Source organism: Zeus faber, assembly GCF_960531495.2.
Source record: "Zeus faber genome assembly, chromosome: 9".
Taxonomy (NCBI): Eukaryota; Metazoa; Chordata; class Actinopteri; order Zeiformes; family Zeidae; genus Zeus; species Zeus faber.
Window position 1 is genome coordinate 26,150,411 of NC_137197.1, and position 20,800 is coordinate 26,171,210.

Genomic DNA, 20,800 nt, shown 5'->3' on the forward strand with positions numbered 1-20,800 from the left:
TCAACGCAAAAACAATACATGCATGTTCAAATAAGCGAGCACATTGACACAAACACATATAGAAACAAGGAACACATTCAGAATCTGTGTCACATACCATGAGTGTAAAGATGTATGGACATAAAGACACAGAGACGTAAACAACATCAAGATGTCTGGTCCTACGGGTGTAGTGTATGCGCGCTTCCTCGCCTGACTAATGTGATCATTACCAATGGCATAAACCTGTAAGATAACCTAAAACCTATAAGTCTTTGTGTGTGTGTGTGTCTGTTGGGGTGTTGTTCAGTCATGCTAATATATAACGATCTTCTAATTATAAAGGAAGGAATCTTTGTCTGTCTGTCTGCCTGTATGTCCTTAGATTGTCTCGTCGACCGTTCATCCGATGCAGCTCACACTTGGCGGCTGCATTGCCAGCGACGCAGGAATGTGCAGTGTCGAATTTGGTGCCATTTGGACACGCGACACGTGCAATATTAATAAACAATCGGCGTGCCGCTCGGCTCTGCGCAGCAGCTCGGCGGGGCTTCAGGGCTCTGCGACTGAGCAGTCATAAAGGCAGAGGAGACTCTTTGTCTGTCTGTCTGTCTGTCCCTTGGATTATCTCGAAACGGGCATACACTTGTATTACAAATAATAACAATAATCTTCATCATCACCATCATTAACTATGCGACAGGCTTCAGAACCAATAACCCCTTTGCACAATTCCAACCACACCACGACACAAACCACAGTTAAGGTTTGAGGCTGAGACACTCAAAAACAATTAAAATAACCATTTGATGGACCATTACGGTCAAATGTACAGTTGCATTGCAATTGGAGCCGCGCCCTACTCAACTCTATTCTATTCGACTCTATTCGAGACCCCTTGACTCAAACATTAATGTAGACAGTGACACCACGAGGCGAAGGACAGTTCGTGCACCCTGGAAACGTCGCGCCCGCAGAAAAGCCGCGTGGCTGTAAAACTCAACGTTTGGATGTTTAAATGCTTTTTATTGTCATCTTCAGAGGGGAAGCGGTGACTAAACGTTTAGGCCACCAGCGAAGCCGCCACCCACAACACCAGCTCATAATACTCTCTGGACGGGGGAAAACTTCAGTCCGTTTTGGACTGAAGAAACAAAAAAAAAAAAAAAAAGAAAAGTATACTGGATATGGTTCCTGCTAATATTTGAAGAAAATACCCTCATCGCACTTCATTCCTTAGAAAGTCATTGAAATGACTTCACCCCGTCCCTTCATACGCCTATTTATTTTTATATGCTGCAGTACATGCAAATAATCACCACTTGTTTCATCACAATGGTTGTTGTTGTTTTTTTTTTGTTTTTATTATTATCGTCATTGTTTTGCATTGGATTATATTAGAGAAACAACACCGGAGTAGAATATCAGCAGCGAATAGAACAGCGTTCAGACAGGTTCCACGCTCACAATAAATCGAAGACCGCAATAACCACACCCTCCAACTATGATCGTGATTGAGTCAAACATCGAATCAATAAACATGTATCAATTAAAAAAATAATAAAAATAGAGGAAAGGAAGACATTGATCTTCGGATGCTTTTTGAAAAAAAAAAATAAAAATAAAAAATAATATATATATATACAGATTTTTTTTTAATTATTTATCATTTATTACCATTTATTACGTCTATTGACGCCGGGGCGGCGCATGACGTCATCACGTCGTGCCCGATTTGGTTTGTTTACTGTTTCGGCGTGGAGGAGGGCGGGGGTGGGGGGGAGGCAGCGCCGCTGACACCGATTTGCCCCCATTTACCGAATCTGGGATGTCACCAGAGCCAGGCACTTACACAATGCGTGGCCGCTGCTTTTACACGCCGTGTGGCAATCGCGTTTATTGAACTTATTGACTAAGACAGCAACAAAACAAACACTAGCGACGGGACCGGAGCATCGCTATCGAACGGTGGTGTTGCAGGCGTAGCGATGCTAAGGTTGGCTAGCTAGCTGTTAGCAAAACAGCTCTTGCTGCCTTCACGACACTTCCGCATACATCGGTCGAGCGGAAGGATGGGTTTGAGGAGCTGCTGGAAATCTCGACACAAGAACGGGTCCGGGTGGGTGCGACCCGGACACGCGGTCCTGCTGTGGCTATGTGTGAGCCAGCTGGGCTGCCCTGGCTCCGGGGCGGTGGGGGAAAGCACAGCGGTGGTCCAGAGAGACGCCGAGTTCGATGTCACCTACGATGACACGGTCACCAGCGGCAACCAGACCATCTATGCCTTCAACCACACTGTGTCCAGGAACAAGGTATCTATCTATCTATCTATCTATCTATCTATCTATCTATCTATCTATCTATCAACAGTTTTCTTCCGATTTCTAAAGCATTGAGCATGATTTGTTGTGTTGATTTCCAGTCACTCGAGTCATGATGATCCATCTCGTACTCCTTTTCCCCTTTGTCTGATTTCTCCCTTCATCCACAGTCCGAGGGGGTGCGTGTGACCGTGGACGTGCAGTCGGAAGGCATGGAGAGTCCGATCCTGTTTGTAGTGCGCCAGAAGCAGGCCGTGCTGTCCTTCCAGGTCCCCCTCATCCTGAGAGGCCTGTGAGTAAACCACGCCGACTTCGCTATATGGGCGTCACACCGGAGGACTTTCAAAAGACAGCAGCACGGATTAGACACTCTCTTTTTTTCTTTTTTTTTCACCCGTCCCAATAGTGCACTCACTATAGGATTTGGCAAGGACTTCTTGGGATTCTAGAACACACCATTGGAGCTGCGATTTGAGATTATATAGAACCAAGCTGATAGTCTGGGACTGATCACAAGTCTCTGACTATCGCAAATCAAACAACCCTTGAGAGGAGAGATTTCCCTATGATTCAAGATCTTTGAAAATTTGTCCTGAACTTGTAAATCTTAGGGAAAGTCCTTTGGTGAATACTAGGCATTAAATGTATTAAGCAGTTGCCTTGTCTTGATTAAATTCCCACATCTTCACCGTTTTTTATTCAACCCATCTTGCCTTTTGTCCAGCCTCACCCCTCCCAGTCCTTTAGAAACCCAGATGCGGATTAGCAGAGAACACTTTTAAAGGAAATTGCCCCTGGAGGGCTTGCTTGCTCTCTGTGTACTGTTGTAATAGTTTATAAGCCAAATTCCCAGGATATATCAACTATTACAACACTGTAAAGTGTAAAGTGGGAGGGTTGAGATGAGCCCCATACAGTACATACATGCATGCATACATGCACATCCATGCATGCATACATACAAGAGGTGTACAGAGACGTCATTATCTCATCTGTATCTGTATCTGTTCAACCGACAAAATAAAATCTATTCAGATAGAAGACCAGAAGTGGGTGTGGTTTATACCATAAATCACATAAAATTTGGCAAATGTTGTATTTTCTAACATTTACTGGCAATGCAATTGTTTTTGCCTTCAAAGCATCAAGTACATTTAATATTGGTATATAATTAATTATGAAATATATTTCCACATCTCCATACTGTACATTTTTCAATGAGACTAAATTATATATTGCTATAGTATAATCACAAGATTTGCATATAAAGCCGGGAAGTGAGATCTGATCACAACTGGTTACTTCACAGCTCTGAGCAGAGAGGGTGAGAGCCTCCGTCCCCCCTCTCCCTCTCCTCCTCTCTCCCTCCCTCCCTCCCTCCCTCTCCACTGCAGTTTCAGAACACGGTAAACTGCAGTTACACCGTTTCAATGCTCAGATTTTTCCTGGTGGATTATTTTTTCTTTTATATGTGATTGTGTGTGCATTTAGATATAAAATATTACATTTATCAGAGGACCTTCTGTCTTATAGTCTAAAAGTCAAACATTTATACTGATAATAATCACAAGCATAAATGGCATGTCTCAAATTCAGTGCTATGAATGTGCATACTGTGTTTCACGCCGGATCGGCCATAATTTACTGTACATTTTTAAGGGCCTTTTCACACCATTACCGTCACAGCCACACCGTCAATACTGAGTAGTTCCTGGGTTCAACACTCGGCCTGTGTCGCTCTCGTAACCGCCTGCCCTCTCTAAGAGTTATTGTCACCAGTCACAGATGAGGACATACACGGATATGCAGCCACAGGCTGTATATGCCTAAATGCTTTGAAAATGGTGTTTGCAGGATAAACACTTCCTGTGTGGTTATTGAAGTTTGAACTTGGTTCTTCTTTCTCGCTATGAACCAACTGTGTTGTTAGAGTTGCAGTTGTGATTATCTTTTCTTTTTTGGCCCCAATTTTTCAAAAAAAATTGACTTTTCCATTACATTTATATCATGCTGACAGAGAGGAAGGAAATTATCCCGAGCTGCTGACATGCTCCAGTTTAGCGACATCACAGGAAGATAATTGTCGGGAAGATAAGGGTGTAGTTTCATAATCAGCTATTTACCAATATCCAAACTGTTAACTCCCATGCGCTTATGTCCTTCTTGTGGTTGTGAAACACTGGAATGGCCAGTCAGATGATCAGGAGAACGTCAGCGACCTTGTGGACCCTGGAGAAAGAAAAAAAAAAAAAGTGTCTAAAACTGAATGCCTGAACACACAGAACATGGCAGTTAAAAACAGGAAGTACAATAGTAATATATACACACTGTAATTAATCTTGTGTGTGTGTGTGTGTGTGTGTGTGTGTGTGTGTGTGTGTGTGTGTGTGTGTGTGTGTGTGTGTGTGTGTGTGTGTGTGTGTGTGTGTGTACCAAGAAAATATCCCCCACACCATTACACCACCACCACCAGCCTGAACCGTTGATACAAGGCAGGATGTATCCATGCTTTCATGTTGTTTACGCCATATTCTGACCCTAACCATCTGAATGTCGCAGCTGAAATCGAGACTCATCAGACCAGGCAACATTTTTCCAATCTTCTATCGTCCATTTTTGGTGAGCCTGTGCTAATTGTAGCCTCAGTTTCCTGTTCTTAGCTGACAGGAGTGGCACCTGGTGTGGTCTTCTGCTGCTGTAGCCCATCTGCTTCAAGGTTGGACGTGTTGTGTGTTCAGTGATGGTATTCTGCATACGTTGGTTGTAACAAGTGGTTATTTGAGTTACCGTTGCCTTTCTATCGTCTTGAACCAATCTGGACATTCTTCTCTGACCTCTGACATCAACAACGCATTTTCGTCCACGCAACTGCTGCTCACTGGATATTTTTCGGACCATTTTCTGTAAACCCTAGAGATGGTTGTGCGTGAAAATCCCAGTAGGTCAGCAGTTTCTGAAATACTCAGACCAGCCCGTCTGGCACCAACAACCATGCCACATTTAAAGTTACTTAAATCCCCTTTCTTCCCTATTCTGATGCTTGGTTTGAACTTCAGCAAGTCATCTTCACCATGTCTATATGCCTAAATGCAATGAGTTGCTGCCATGTGATTAGCTGATTGGCTATTTGTGTTAAAACGCAATTGAACAGGTGTACCTAATAAAGTGGCCGGTGTGTGTGTGTGTGTGTGTGTGTGTGTGTGTGTGTGTGTGTGTGTGTGTGTGTGTGTGTGTGTGTGTGTGTGTGTGTGTGTGTGTGTGTGTGTGTGTGTGTGTGTGTGTGTGTGTGTGTACGCAGCGTATAATACTGGCTGGTCGGAGAGCTGGTTGTAAGTCTGAACGGTTGTTAAACAGGTAGGTCGTTAAGTGAGGAGTACCTGTGTATATATACCGGTCAGCCACAAAATTAATGTCATTGATAGGTGAAGTGAATAACATTGCTCATATCGTTCCAGTGGCACCTGTCAAGGTGTGGGAAGCAGGAAAAGTGGGCAAGCCTAAGAATCTACGTGATTTTGACAAGGGCAAAATAGTGTAGACGACTGGGTCAGAACATGTCCAAAATGTTAGGTCTTGTGGGGTGTTCCCAGTATGCAGTGGTTGGTACCTACCAAAAGTGCTCTAAAGAAGGACAACCGGTGAATCAGCGTAATGAGCCCCAAAGGGCTCATTGATGCACGTGGGGAGCGAAGTCTAGCCCGTCTGGTCCGATCCCACAGAAGAGCTACTGTTGTACAAATTGCTGAAAAAGATCATGCTGCTATGATAGAAAGGTGTCAGAACACACAGTGCATCACAGCTTGCCGCATAGACGCAGACTGATCAGAGTGCCCATGCTGACTCCTGTTCACTGCCGAAAGCACCTACAATGGGCATGTGAGTGTCTGAACTGGACCATGGAGCTATAGAAGAAGGTGGTCTGGTCTGATAAGTCATCATGTGGATTGCTGGGGCTAGGGTCCAATCTGATGGAGCATCTGTGGGATGTGCTGGAACAACAAGCCTGATCCATGGGGGCCCCACCTCACAACTTACAGGACTTAAAGGATCTGCTGCTAACGTCTTGGTGCCAGATACCACAGGGACACCTTCACAGGTCTTGTGGAGTCAACTCCGCTCATGTCAGAATTAAAAGGGCGAGGCTTAGTCCACTTACAATGTGTTTGTTTCACTGTCCAGATACCAGAGGAAGTACCCGTACGCCCACGTGGGCCGGACGCTGTGCCAGCCCCCGACCAGAGCCGCCTCCGAGACCCAGTTCTTCTTCATAGACGTGTCCACGCTGTCCAGCCTGGGCACACACTACCAGCTCAGGGTCAGCCGCGTCTACAGCTTCACCCTGCAGTGAGTGGCACAAAAAGCTCAGCGATTCAACGCTCCACTAGTTTGTGTGACATTTCGACATGAGTTTATGTCCCGTATGGTAGATATCTTAAAAAAATGAACACATGATTAAATATCAACAATAAAATCATGCATGTTCTGTGTTTTGTTCCATCAAATGTTTTTCTTATTCAATAGAGATAATTTCAATATGTAGAACACAACTGCTACAACAGATATCTCAGAATAAATAGCTCATCAGACTAAGAATGAGTTGCCTTTAATAGAAGCAGAACCTTACTTTTGAATCAAATATTTTTGTCATCAGTGTCAAATTAGTTTTTTCTTCTGAATTACAGGACAGACAAGAAGTTCAGCTTTACTGCCTCGCCATCTCAGCCACAGGTAAACGGCTTTATCATGTAACGGTGAATGTTTGTGTTTATTAGGGATGCAACGGTACACGGTATGTTATCGAACCGTTCGGTAAGCCCCCTGCGGTTTAATACGCATTTGCGCAGCGCGGTGGAGCTCCACTGGCTACGTCAGTCGCGCGGGGTCCACACAGCATTTCTCTATTTTTGCGCAAGCGGTCTATTTTTTTTTTTTTTTCAACTGGGCATTGAAACACAAGATAAAACTATGTAGAAATGTTTTTGGAAAGAGTGCAATCAATTTAAATCGTTTCATGTGAGTCTTACGGCCTCCATCCGTGTGTGTGTGTGTGTGTGTGTGTGTGTGTGAGTGTGTGAGTGTGGCGGGCGTAGCTGCACGTAATGCATGTGTTGTGGTGTGTGTGTGATAATAAAAAGACAAGCCAAAAGCTTTTCCAGTTTAATCTTTTAATCTATTCAGACAGACTTAATTACAGTGGTGTCATTGCCTGCCGCGAGGCTTAAAACTACACCGGGGTTGAAGTCTCCTGTTGGAAAATAACCCCCAGGGATGGCACTTTATATTACGAACTTCTCCTCAGACACTCTCTTCCCCTCGCACCAAGCACTCGCCTCACTTCCCGCTCTCCCCTCCCTTCACACTCAAACTCTCTGTCGGGAACCCACCTGGGCCAATTACCCACTAACACACAGGGGTGGATTCACAAAGAATGTATTGCGGCCGCTTACAGCACCATCAGTTTTTCATCAGTTGCACCCGCTATCTGCCCTGTCTTAGCGTCCGATTCACTAAAAGTTTATGGGCTAATGATATGCCAGTGCAAACACTCCCATAAAGTTTTGGAGCTGAGTGCAATTTGCCCTTGTTTTGCAGCGTCCGAACGCAATTATGCATGTGGCAAAGTGAATAAAAGCAATTGTCCAATTAAGCTCATTTGCATAGGATGGGGCCAACTTTGCTCCAAATGTATGCATATTACCAAATTTAAATATGCGCAAATAGTACCTGCGCACCGAGAACCATTTGCATGGTAGCGCCATTAACGGTGCAGTTTGTGTGTGTTTTTTGAATTCGATGCTTGCTTTTTCTGTTATTTGCACATGTTGAGCAGATGCAAAAGCCGCACAACCCTTTTGTTAATTTCGCCCCACAGAGCGCTACACTAGTTATTACTGGCAGACTGCTATAAGACTGCTCGTTCTCTGGTGTTACGTGAGAAGACGCGGACACGTCTCACTGGATTACAAAGCGCTCTAAGTTTGTATCGGGTCGAGATACAGCAGGCTGGTGCTGTGTTCACGGGAACTCGGAAAGCTGTAATTTGTGTCGGAAGCGATGCTGCGTTCCATTGGAACTCGGAAAACTGTAATTCGTGTTGGTTGGCCCCCCCCCCCTCGCTGGCTACCACCACCAGTATATTTCAGACCTGTGGGAAACACTGTTCTCTGTGCGACTGTGATGTAAAGCGCATCAAAACAAGTAATTACAGCATGTGTTATCAAGAGGAAGAGAAGTGGGAGAAGTTTAAATAAAAACAGTTCCCAGGCACACACAGCTCCTGTCACAGTGTGAGTTCTTCTTTTTGACGAAATAACTTTTGTTCTTGTGTGTATGTGTTCCTCCGACTTCCTGTTTCGCCCACTCGCTGGCCACCCTTTTAAATGTGTGAATGAGTAGGACTAAAAGCGACAAGAAAAAAAAAACCGGAAGTCTGTTCATTCCTATGGAGAGCCGGATTTCGCAGGCAAAAAGCTGTGCAGTGCAGAATCGGTCGAGGCTCCCGGATGTGTTCAAATTTTCATAGTTTCGATACGACAGTCCTCCCAGAAGTGGCGTCAGTGAGATTTTCTATTTTGAACTGAGCTTAAAACTAAGTAAAAGAGTTACGTGTATAAAATAATGATGCTATTAACGTTAAACATCTTTTATATAAGTGAATTGAGCATTTTTTTTTTTCACACTTTGCAAACTATATAAAGGCAGTTTTAAACTCCCATTCATAGAACATGGTAAATGTCCAGTTGATCAAACTACTCACTGTTCTATGGAAAAACAAGCTGTCCATTTCCCCTGACACGTTTTGTGACGCAAAATCAGACTCAGTTCATCCTACGGCCACTAAGGGGAGAATCCCACTATCGGATGTGATTGGTATTCGGTGTGAAGTAGGCTTTAACGTAACTGGGACTTTCAAATAACGAGACTCTCCCTCTGCCTTCTCTTTCTATGATAGCTCCTTAAGTCTGTCCCAATATTGTTGTTTCTCTGGAGGTCCTGCCATGTTGGATCGTTCAGCGTTTAGTTGCTGCAGATAACTTTTGTTTTGTAACATTACAACCACCTTTGTACGTCATTCCAAACACCCCCTGCAATGCATTCCTCTGTACACACAGTGCGTTGACTCATATCAATGTTTCAAGCCTAACACCATAAATAATTCTTCCCTCTCAACCAACCCTTCGACCCCACCCCTCCTTCCCTCCCTTTCTCCCCTCAGTACTTCAAGTATGTTTTCCCAGAAGGGGTGGACACCGTGATCGTCAAGGTCAGCTCTGAGAACACCTTCCCCTGCTCCGTCATGTCCATCCAGGACATCCTGGTACGAGTCTAACCATTCAACCCCCATGCCCAAAAACCAAAGTCAGCACCTGGGAGTAATATCCACATAAAATGCTGCATTAACGCTGTTGGGTCACCTAGTGATTCTGTGGTATTCAAAGCCAAATTTTGATCCCAAACTCATCCATATCAGTCAGTGGGCCAAGCATAAAACAAAAGGTTTGTAGGGTAATGTGTCATATCATTTCCTTTTTGTTTAAAGGGATTTTTTTTTGAAAGGGAGGCAGCAACTTCTTATATTCTAAAGCAGTATATGACCTTAAAATCTGAATTTTAGAGTTTAAATAAAGAAAGTTGGTATGGTATGATGATTTCTATATAATTGAGGATTCTTTTTTTAAACAATACCCATCTCTAGTCATTGGCATAATCACCCTTATCACCTTTTCTTGTTTTTAAAATGTTAAAATCTCTAGTTATTTCACTGTCTCTGGCTCTTCCTTGCTCACTTTTTCCGTTTTTTTTTTTTTTCCTTGTTCCCTGTCCCCCAGTGCCCTGTGTATGATCTCGACAACAACGTAGCCTTCATTGGGATGTACCAGACCATGACCAAAAAAGGAGCCATCACTGTGCAGGTATCAACACACACAGATACACACTTACACACACAGAGTAATTTAGTGCTTAATAATGTTTAAAGAAATGCAATAGTACTTAGAATCCAAACCTTTCTAATCGTTAATCATCTTACGGTGGGATACTATTTTCATGTTGCAACAGCACGTTGTGGTACACAGTATAGGGCTGTTTAAATTATTACACAATTGCCTGATTGCAATTATTTTACCTCTTCACATTTTGTAAAATCCTTACATTCTCCAACAATATGTTTCCATTGAAATTTAGCTGAAATTTTGAGCCAATGTAAGAAACGTGGCAAAAAAATTGAATGTTTTCATCCGTCAGATTGAAGCAGATTTACTGTCTACCCAAATTTAAATGTACCTACATTCTGAGAAATTCTCCCTGAGGTGGATGTGTGTCGTTGCACTTCCAGTGGCATAAAATAAGCATAAAAGACATTAATTAACATTAAATCCTTAATTCGCAATTATTTGTATGACAATCCCCAACAAAAATGACATTTTTTATGATTAGAGAAAAAAAAGAATTTGGATGTCTGAGTTAAAATCGGACCATATAATTCAGTGTAATGAAACGCACTTGGACTCTTGAAGCAGCATTATGTAACTTTTGGTATTTGCCCCCTCGGCAGGTTCTGTCGTAAAAAGTCGCTCTGGAGTCCGTAAAGAATTTTTGGAATTTATATAGGACAAATTTTTTTTGTTTGTTTTTTTTAATTATAAATTTTTACCAGGCAAAAAAAAATATTATTACCTGAGCCAAACCTCAAGCAAGTGACGTAGTGCACACGAACACAGAAGTTACATAGTGCAAGAAAAGACGTTCGGGTGGGTGAGAATGAAAGAGGTGTCATTCTCCATATTACAAGTCAGCGTACCATCAAAATGACTTTGAAGCTGTTATTTTAAGGTAAAGAAAAAAAGTAACATAGTGTTGCTTCGATACAAGATAATGAACTCACAAGCTAAAATCAATGTACATTGTCCATTTTCTTCTTATGTTTGATATCCTCATTTTCGTGCGGTACCCGTCAGGAGATTCTCCCTTTCTCCCTCCCCACCTCCCCCCTCTCTCCCAGAGAAAGGACTTCCCCAGCAACAGCTTCTACGTGGTGGTGGTGGTGAAGACGGAGGATGAGGCTTGCGGCGGTCCGCTGCGCTTCTACCCGCTGCGGCCCGACGAGCTGTTCGACGCCGGGAACCGCAGTAAGGTGGTCGATGTGGTGGTGTCCCCCGCCATCAACTGTAAGTCCCACCCCGAGAGAGAGAGAGAGAGAGAGAGAGAGAGAGAGAGAGAGAGAGAGAGAGAGAGAGAGAGAGAGAGAGAGAGAGAGAGAGAGAGAGAGAGAGAGAGAGAGAGAGAGAGAGAGAGAGAGAGAGAGAGAGAGAGAGAGAGAGAGAGAGAGAGAGAGAGAGAGAGAGAGAGAGAGAGAGAGAGAGAGAGACTGGATTCTTTGAATGGAGTCCTGAACAGTAATGTGCCGAAGTCGCTGTAATTGATGAGAAGCATTGGAGTTGGACTGGCGCAGAGTTCGTGCCAGGTCCTTGAAGTGCTTGAATTATATCCTCAAAAATGTAAGTACAGGAATACCTTAGAAATGGCCCCTTTTGTGCTGAAGGGCTTGGAAAAGTCCTTGAAAGGAAACCTGATCATTGAAAACATGTGATAACCCCTCTGGTTTTGTTATTGAAATGGCAACATCATAACAATGTTCCAGAATAATGATAATAGAAAAGGGACTGAAACACAGAAAATTGACATTTCTCTCGAAATGAATAGATGTTTTGATAATAAAACTGAGATTAAAATGATGTTATATTTTAATAAATAGAGATCACATTGAAAATGGATTATATTTGTTTTTCCTGAAATGGAAAAAATGTGCTTAAAAAGTACTTGAAAGTCCTTCGATTTCATATGCCACAATGAACCCTGCTCAGGTGTGACATTTTAATTAAAAATCCACCGTGCCCATCGAGAAGTTATATGAAGAAGAATTAAAAAAAAACATTCCTTGCTAAACATTGAATGTGAAAAGCTGCGGGGGAGACGGATCTCGAAGGAAATGTCACTGAAATTGGTTCATAACTTTAGTTTTTTTTTCCCCTTCTCTCTCTCTCTCTCTCTCTCTCAAAGCTGAATGTCAGGAGGGAGAAAGAGAAATGTCAATATTCTCTCTGATCTTTCTTTATTAAACTCTCATTCTGCCCCGAGTCATTTTGCTTTTGATGACTGGGGGGAAAAAAACAAAAAACCTGGTCTATATGTACAGGTACTGCTCACTTAATGACCTGCATGTTTAACCACCGTTCAGACTAGACCAGACAGACCAGCTCTCTGACCAGTCTGTATTATACACTGTGTACAATACCACAACGTCTCAGCGTCAAGCATCTCATCACGCAACACCATTTATATACTATATACACTATGTACACTATATATACTATACACACTATATATAATATATACTCTTTATATACTATATATACTATTAACACTATATACACTGTATGTACTATATTTATATACTAGATACACTATATATACTATATATACAGTGCGGCAAAAAAGTATTTAGTCAGCCACCAATTGTGCAAGTTCGCCCACTTAAAAAGATGAGAGAGGCCTGTTATTTTCATCATAGGTATACCTCAACTATGAGAGACAAAATGAGAAAAAAAATCCAGAAAATCACATTGTCTGATTTTTAAAGAATTTATTTGCAAATTATGGTGGAAAACAAGTATTTGGTCAATAACAAAAGTTCATCTCAATACTTTGTTATATACCCTTTGTTTGCAATGACAGAGGTCAAACGTTTTCTGTAAGTCTTCACAAGGTTTTCACACACTGTTGCTGGTATTTTGGCCCATTCCTCCATGCAGATCTCCTCTAGAGCCGTGATGTTTTGGGGCTGTCGCTGGGCAACACAGACTTTCAACTCCCTCCAAAGATTTTCTATGGGGTTGAGATCTGGAGACTGGCTAGGCCACTCCAGGACCTTGAAATGCTTCTTACGAAGCCACTCGTTGCCCGGGCGGTGTGTTTGGGATCATTGTCATGCTGAAAGACCCAGCCATGTTTCATCTTCAATGCCCTTGCTGATGGAAGAAGGTTTTCACTCAAAATGTCACGATACATGGCCCCATTCATTCTTTCCTTTACACGGATCAGTCGTCCTGGTCCCTTTGCAGAAAAACAGCCCCAAAGCAGGATGTTTCCACAAGCATGCTTCACAGTAGGTATGGTGTTCTTTGGATGCACCTCAGCTTTCTTTCTCCTCCAAACACGCCAAGTTGAGTTTTTACCAAAAAGTTCTATTTTGGTTTCATCTGACCATATGACATTCTCCCAATCCTCTTCTGGATCATCCAAATGCTCTCTAGCAAACTTCAGACGGGCCTGGACATGTACTGGCTTAAGCAGGGGGACACGTCTGGCACTGCAGGATTTGAGTCCCTGGCGGTGTAGTGTGTTACTGATGGTAGCCTTTGTTACTTTGGTCCCAGCTCTCTGCAGGTCATTCACTAGGTCCCCCCGTGTGGTTCTGGGTTGTTTGCTCACCGTTCTTGTGATCATTTTGACCCCACGGGGTGAGATCTTGCGTGGAGCCCCAGATGGAGGGAGATTATCAGTGGTCTTGTATGTCTTCCATTTTCTAATAATTGCTCCCACAGTTGATTTCTTCACAACAAGCTGCTTACCTATTGCAGATTCAGTCTTCCCAGCCTGGTGCAGGTCTATAATTTTGTTTCTGGGGTCCTTTGACAGCTCTTTGGTCTTGGCCATAGTGGAGTTTGGAGTGTGACTGTTTGAGGTTGTGGACAGGTGTCTTTTATACTGACAACGAGTTCAAACAGGTGCCATTAATACAGGTAAGGAGTGGAGGACAGAGGAGCCTCTTAAAGAAAAAGTTACAGGTCTGTGAAAGCCAGAAATCTTGCTTGTTTGTAGGTGACCAAATACTTATTTTACCGAGGAATTTACCAATTAATTCATTAAAAATCCTACAATGTGATTTCCTGGATTATTTCCCCCCATTCTGTCTCTCATAGTTGAAGTGTACCTATGATGAAAATGACAGGCCTCTCTCATCTTTTTAAGTGGGAGAACTTGCACAATTGGTGGCTGACTAAATACTTTTTTGCCCCACTGTATATATATATATATATATGTGTGTGTGTACACCATTGCAGCAAATCATGCATTGTCATGCATTTCTAAAATTGCCAGGAGCAGCCAAATAAGTTGAAAAAACCCTTCTAGAAGGAAAATTGATTTTTTTCATATTCGTGTTCCTTTGTTGTTTTTTTTATCTCTCAACCTATTTTCAAAACTGAGTTGTATTCATAAATAGTAGATCAATGTAAAACCGTGAAGTGAAATAATCCCGTTGGATAACATGGGGAAACAGTTCACTTACAGAGACGATGAACAGAGCAAACGCCGATCGATGGTTTCCTTTGAAGCGAGCGTCCAGGTGAAGATCATTCCTCCATATTCCATGTGATGTGAAGTCACAATGTGAAACCTTTTTGATAGAGTTCAACCTTTCAATATTACATGTTTTATACACACACCTGGATTCATTGTTGTGTAAGCGGTATGACGCAAAGAAGGAAAGCTGACGTCACTTCCGTAAACAAGACGTGGAGCCTTCCGAAAACTTTGAGGGTGATAATCTCAGAATCACAGTTTTCCGCACCCACATCATTAACAAGCCATAGCTTTAAAAATATTTGCTTGATTCGCACAAGTGACACCTTGTTTGGAAGCTCTGATTCTTCACTTTCAAATGACGTGAAAAGTGAAACGGCACCAAAAGTAGCTAAAATCTGCGGTGGGTCACATATACACTAAATATACTATATACTCTATATATACTATAGACACTGTATACGTCTCATCTCATCAGCGTTCTCAGTCTCGTTCCTGCAGTCTGTCAGTATTCACTACACTAGCGTTCACAATGGCCAGCCCCCCTTACCGTGAAATAACACGGGTTCTCGCTGATCGGCCAATTCACTTAATGGCCTGATCCTAGGAGCAGAACTCTGTCGTTAAGTGAGGAGCGCCTGTATTTTATCTTTCTTCTTCCCTGGCAGCGTGTCACAATGTACAGTTGTAAATGGTATATGTACATGTATTTTTCTATGCGTCTTCTCATCTTAGTCTCTCTCTCTCTCTCCCCCCCCTCCCCTGCGTAGCGGAGGTGTATGTGTTCGGCATGCTGTTCTGTCTGGGCATCTTCCTTTCTTTCTACCTGCTGACCATCCTGGTGGCCTGCGTGGAGAATAGGAGGTAGTTTAACCTGCATCTTCTCTCTTGAGCCCAAACCTTTGCTCACTCGCTCATGGCCAAAGTGAACCAAAGTATTTAGCAGGCTTCATGCCAGGCCCTTGAGGTGGTTGAAGTGCTTGAATTTCGCCCTCAGAAATGCAAGCGCTTGATCACTTTGAAAATAGCCCTTGTTGTGCTGAAGTGTTTGAAAAGTCCTTGGAAAAAAGTGATAAATTAAAACCTGTGATATTTCCCCTGGTTTTAGGGTTAGCGTAAGGGTTATCTGTCTTTAAGGACAGTTTATCCCACAAAATGTAAATTTCATCCAACATGGTTGGAGATAGACACTAATAATACAAGATGACAATGAGATAAATTTTATATTCATATAAAATAGATAATGAGACTATTATATTTTAATTAATTCCTTAAGTCCTTTAAAATGAAAAAAATAGAGCTTCAAAAAGTAGTTTATATTTATCGAATTTCACTTTGTAATGCCAGAATGAGCCCTGTATTTATTTTAACCTGTGTCCCCACCTACGTTTTTGTTGCAGTCTTTTAAAGTTGTAGTAAACTGAGGCCCTGTTTTTGATTTTTGGTTTTGCTGCCTCAGTATATACAATGTATTGTTCTAACTTGGTGTGTTGTGCACATTCAATGTTTATTGTAATTATTGTTTTATAAAATTGTATTTATTTTATTCCATGGGAAAGCTATATTGTCAAGCTCTAAGCTGCTATTTTTAAGTTGTCTCTAAGAGACATATATATATATATGTTGCACATTTTGCCTGCTAATAAATAAACAAAAATAATGTCCATTTATGATACTTTCTCTCTCTTAATCGCTTAATTTTAATACTAAATATACAATGTTGTTCAGAATATTAAAAAAAAAAGTTAAATAAATAATGCTGTACAAGAAAAGAAAGGCTTCAAATAGATTCTGTGATTGGTGATCGCTTATCCCTTAGGAAAATCACAAATTTTTGTTGTGTCATTCACTACTCTCCCTGGTGATGATGATCACTTCGGATATCTATACTGGACAATTCCATTTACTTCTGTCGCACCCATTAGACTCATAGTATATATTTTGATTCTACTGCACAGCTGCCGGTTGCAAACAAACACTTCAAAACGCCCCTTTGCAAGTCAGCTCGGTCAAAACTAGAAATGCTTACAATCCCCACGCTGTACGGATGAAGAGCAGGATGTGTTCTTCTTCATCCCCTCTCTTGTCTCTTGTGTTGTGTGCAGAGGGAGCAAGAAGAGGGAGGTGCTTCTGAATCCCCCCGACATGTCGCCCGCAGAGACAGGTAGCTCCAACAACGACTGCACCAAACAGCCTATCTGATATCAATACCTGTATAGTGGATGTGGAGACACTTGACGTTTAGAGCAGAGAAATTCATCGAATCTTTGATTTCTGACCTATCGGTGCTGAATGTATCTCTCCCCCTCACTCATGCTACCACGGGCTCAGCCTCTCTACTCGGTAAGAATGAAAGAACGATGGAGTGACGCAGAGCGACCATTAGGCTCCGTCTGTACTTCCCCAGCGTGCGTGCGCGCGCGTTTGTGCGTGCATGTGGGAGCCAGCTTTAGAAAGGCACAGCACCCCAGGGACCTGCTTGTCAGACTGAAGCTGACTGACTAGCTGCGCTGCCAGTCTTTCACATTTTCTGTCATTCCACTGCTTGTTGACACTCGGCTGTGACATGTGCACGGTTGCATTTGATTTAGAGTGGCTTTGGACAAAGAAACTTGGCATTTAATTAGGGCTGTCAAAGTGAACTCGTTTTTCTTTTTTTTTTTTTTTTTTTAGCGCATTTGCCTACTTTGACCCTTTGAACCATCCATAGTCCTGAGCCCAAATAGTCTACCCTTTTTTTAAAGCGATCTACTGTTTGGTCCAGTTATGTAATGTCTCCCGGAAAACCTCCAAATTTCTACAGATATTCAGCAGATATTCTCTGTCCCTAACAGGCAAACAAGGGTGGCTGCTCTCTCCCCAGGAATTAACTGCTACTTTAGGGACAGCCTGCAGCGCAGAGAGCAGCTGGTTCAATGGTGTGTAATGACCAGTTTCTCAGTGCAATAAGTCTTTGACTCAACTACTTAAACCAATAATTGAATTACAAACATTTAAATATAAAAAGGCTTCAGGTTACGTAGACTTAATTTATCCAAGGGGTTCCCAAACTGGTCCATGGATTAACTACACAAATATCATGGGAGTAACCGCGACTCAGGATTTTGGTTGTTTGGCAGCCTGAATTTAAAGTCAAGTGTTTAAATAAATAAATGAAGAAGGCTGGCATGTTCTATCCTCTCCTCTGTGTGTATCTACACCGATCAGCCACAACATTAAAACCACCTGCCTAATATTGTCTAGCTCCCCCTCGTGCCACCAAAACAGCTCTGACCCGTCAAGGCATGGACTCCACAAGACCTCTGAAGGTGTCCTGTGGTATCTGGCACCAGGACGTTGGCAGCAGATCCTGTAAGTCGTTAGGTGGGGCCCCCATGGATCAGGCTTGTTGTTCCAACACATCCCATACATGCTCGATTGGATTGAGATCTGGGGAATTTGGAGGCCAACACCTTGAACTCTTTGTCATGTTCCTCAAAACATTCCTGAATATGTTTTTCAGTGTGGCAGGGTGCATTATCCTGCAGAAAGAGGACACTGCCACCAGGGAATACCGTTGCCATGAAGGGGTGAACTTGGTCTGCAACAATGTTTAGGTAGGTGCTACGTGTCAAAGTAACAGCCACATGAATGCCAGGTCCCAAAGTTTCCCAGCAGAGCATCACACTGCCTCTGCCGGCTCGCCTTCTTCCCATAGTGCGTCCTGGTGCCATCTCTTCCCCAGGTAAACGACGCACACACACCTGACCATCCACATGATGTAAAAGAAAATGGGATTCATCAGACCAGGCCACCTTCTTCCATTGCTCCCTGGTCCAGTTCTGACATGCCCATTGTAGGTGCTTTTGGCTGTGGACAGGGGTCTACAAAGTTAATGCTGACTATGATAGAAAGGTTTCAGAACACAAAGTGCATCACAGCTTGCTGCGTATGGGGCTATGTGTTCCTACACCTTTCTATCATAGCAGCATTAACTTTTTCAGTAATTAAACTAATAATAATTAGAATAATAAACTGCTACAGTATAGTTCTGTAGGATCGAACCAGACAGGCTAGACTTTGCTCCCCACCCACATCAGTGAGCCCATGGCCACCCATGACCCTGTCACTGGTTCACCGGTTGTCCTTCCTTGGAGCACTTTTGGTAGGTACTTACCGCTGCATACCAGGAACACCGCACAAGACCTGCCGTTTTGGAGATGCTCTGACCCAGTCGTCTAGCCATCACTATTTGGTCCTTGTCAAAGTCACTCAGATCCTTACGCTTGACCATTTTTCCTGCTTCAGACACATCAACTTCAACAACTGACTGTTCACTTGCTGCCTAATATATCCCACCCCTTGACAGGCGCCATTGGATTGAGGTGATTCATGTTATTCACTTCACCTGTCAATGACTTTAATGTTGTGGCTGATCGGTGTATATCCCTGAGATTCACAGTAAGAGTACACGCTTGTTATATTGATCAATTTGCTTAGATTTTTGCTTCCTTGCCAACAGTTCACAACTTCACCTGTTCCGCAAAGCTGCCAAGGATTTGCCATATTTAATTATTTGTTCTTTTTTTTTTTTTTTTTTTTTTTTTTCAAATTTGATGACTGACTTTTTAACATCCTGTCATGTTTCATGTGTTTTCATCTAGTCTGTCATGCAATAACGAATGCACCTGCATCATGGGTTCAGCATGCTGGAGACACCGCCTCCGCCTTGATTCTACTTTTGCGCGTTTCTAAATGAGTGTTTGCTAGTTTGATGTTTGATGTTCACTCTCTGATGTGACCCGCGTGCACAGGGAAGATGCCCGCCTCGCCCTACGAGTATGGCTCTTTTGGTGAGTAGCGATTGGTTGTTTTATGGCGCGAGACCAGCGATCAGAGCTTTTATTTGAGCCGACACATTGGATCCCGCCCTAACCCCAGACTCCCCCCTCCTCCTCTGCAGCCGACAATGGCAGCACCCTCAGCTCGGAGGCCGTCACAGACAGTGCCGCCTCCACCGACAACAACTACGGATACATGGGTACAGAGACACACACACACACACACACCCACACACACACACACACACACACACACACACACACACAATCCCATCATGAAGAGCAGGCTTTTTGTTTTTCTCTACCAAAGTATGATGTCTTTGGTTTTCCCCAAAGCACTATACTCGGGGAATAACGATTCACCGGTATGAATCGGAAACCGGTTTTAACGTTAAAGATGCTACTACATCAATACGCGGACCCCCAGATCGATGTAAATGTACCATGAGCCGGTCGATGACCCAATTCTAAGGTTACGAATGGGTTGACTGAGGCGTTGCTTCTAATTCTACTCTAGTATAAACTAGGCTACTGCGGAAGACTCAATGATCTAACGTAGGGGTGCATGTCGCCGGGGAAGCCATTAAGGATGAATCCCGAGGGCAGAGCCTATGTGAAAACGAAGTCATGTCACTTTCAAAATAATAATGACCATTCCTTCCCATTCGCTTATAAATCTGCAGTGTCTAGCGTTGCCCTACGAGAGTAGCCTAAACGTTGCATCCGAAAAGAACATGTCCGACAATGCCGACATGGTTTACGTTGCACCATCAAATCTAAAGTTTGTAAGACATTTGGAGTTTGAAAATTGGACAAAGGTCAGGCCATTTGGAAGGTCGGTAGAACAGCGTTTAAGTATGGCGGTAGCGGTGGCACAACAAGTCTTACCACTCACCTGGTGAGACGGCATGGTGAAACTTGCTGGTGAAAAGGAATCTGTGGATGCTCGCGCAGCTAGCACAAGCAGGAGCACGCAAGAAAAAGACACGGATATTAAACACTTTTTCCAGCCGGAACTTAGCCACAACTCGGCGAGGTCTATGGTAATCACGGCATCTAAAGCCCGTTTTACTGCTGAGGACTGAGGATCTTGCAGTGTAGTTGAGAGTGATGGCTTTCGGTAAACATGGTAAACGGAACAACTGCACCTATGAGCAGCTATGGGCCGCGCGTCATCAAAATCGATCCATATGTTTTAACATACGGCCGTTCTTATAGAAACTAATTACAGTCGTAAGTCGAGGTACCACTGTACCAGTCAAACCACTTTAGGCACTCTAATGTTGTACCTAACAACCTTAAATTACAAGAAGTTGA

The 20,800-nt window shown here is 43.0% G+C and overlaps 1 protein-coding gene across 2 annotated transcripts in view; it reads left to right on the plus strand.

Moving 5' to 3' along the window:
* The first annotated feature begins 1,762 nt into the window (after positions 1-1,762).
* sidt2 (SID1 transmembrane family, member 2) overlaps positions 1,763-20,800 on the plus strand; it is a 28,820-nt gene continuing 9,782 nt past the window's right edge. Inside the window, exons 1-12 of one of the 2 annotated variants that reach the window (XM_080007517.1) lie at positions 1,763-2,291; positions 2,471-2,592; positions 6,480-6,644; positions 6,983-7,028; positions 9,517-9,618; positions 10,130-10,213; positions 11,302-11,467; positions 15,434-15,527; positions 16,769-16,827; positions 16,995-17,006; positions 19,457-19,495; positions 19,606-19,683. In XM_080007517.1, the coding sequence (XP_079863643.1) occupies positions 2,052-2,291; positions 2,471-2,592; positions 6,480-6,644; positions 6,983-7,028; positions 9,517-9,618; positions 10,130-10,213; positions 11,302-11,467; positions 15,434-15,527; positions 16,769-16,827; positions 16,995-17,006; positions 19,457-19,495; positions 19,606-19,683 (1,207 nt within the window). In that variant the 5' untranslated portion in view covers positions 1,763-2,051. The remainder of the gene's footprint in view (positions 2,292-2,470; positions 2,593-6,479; positions 6,645-6,982; positions 7,029-9,516; positions 9,619-10,129; positions 10,214-11,301; positions 11,468-15,433; positions 15,528-16,768; positions 16,828-16,994; positions 17,007-19,456; positions 19,496-19,605; positions 19,684-20,800) is intronic. The other variant, XM_080007518.1, reaches the window with a different exon arrangement.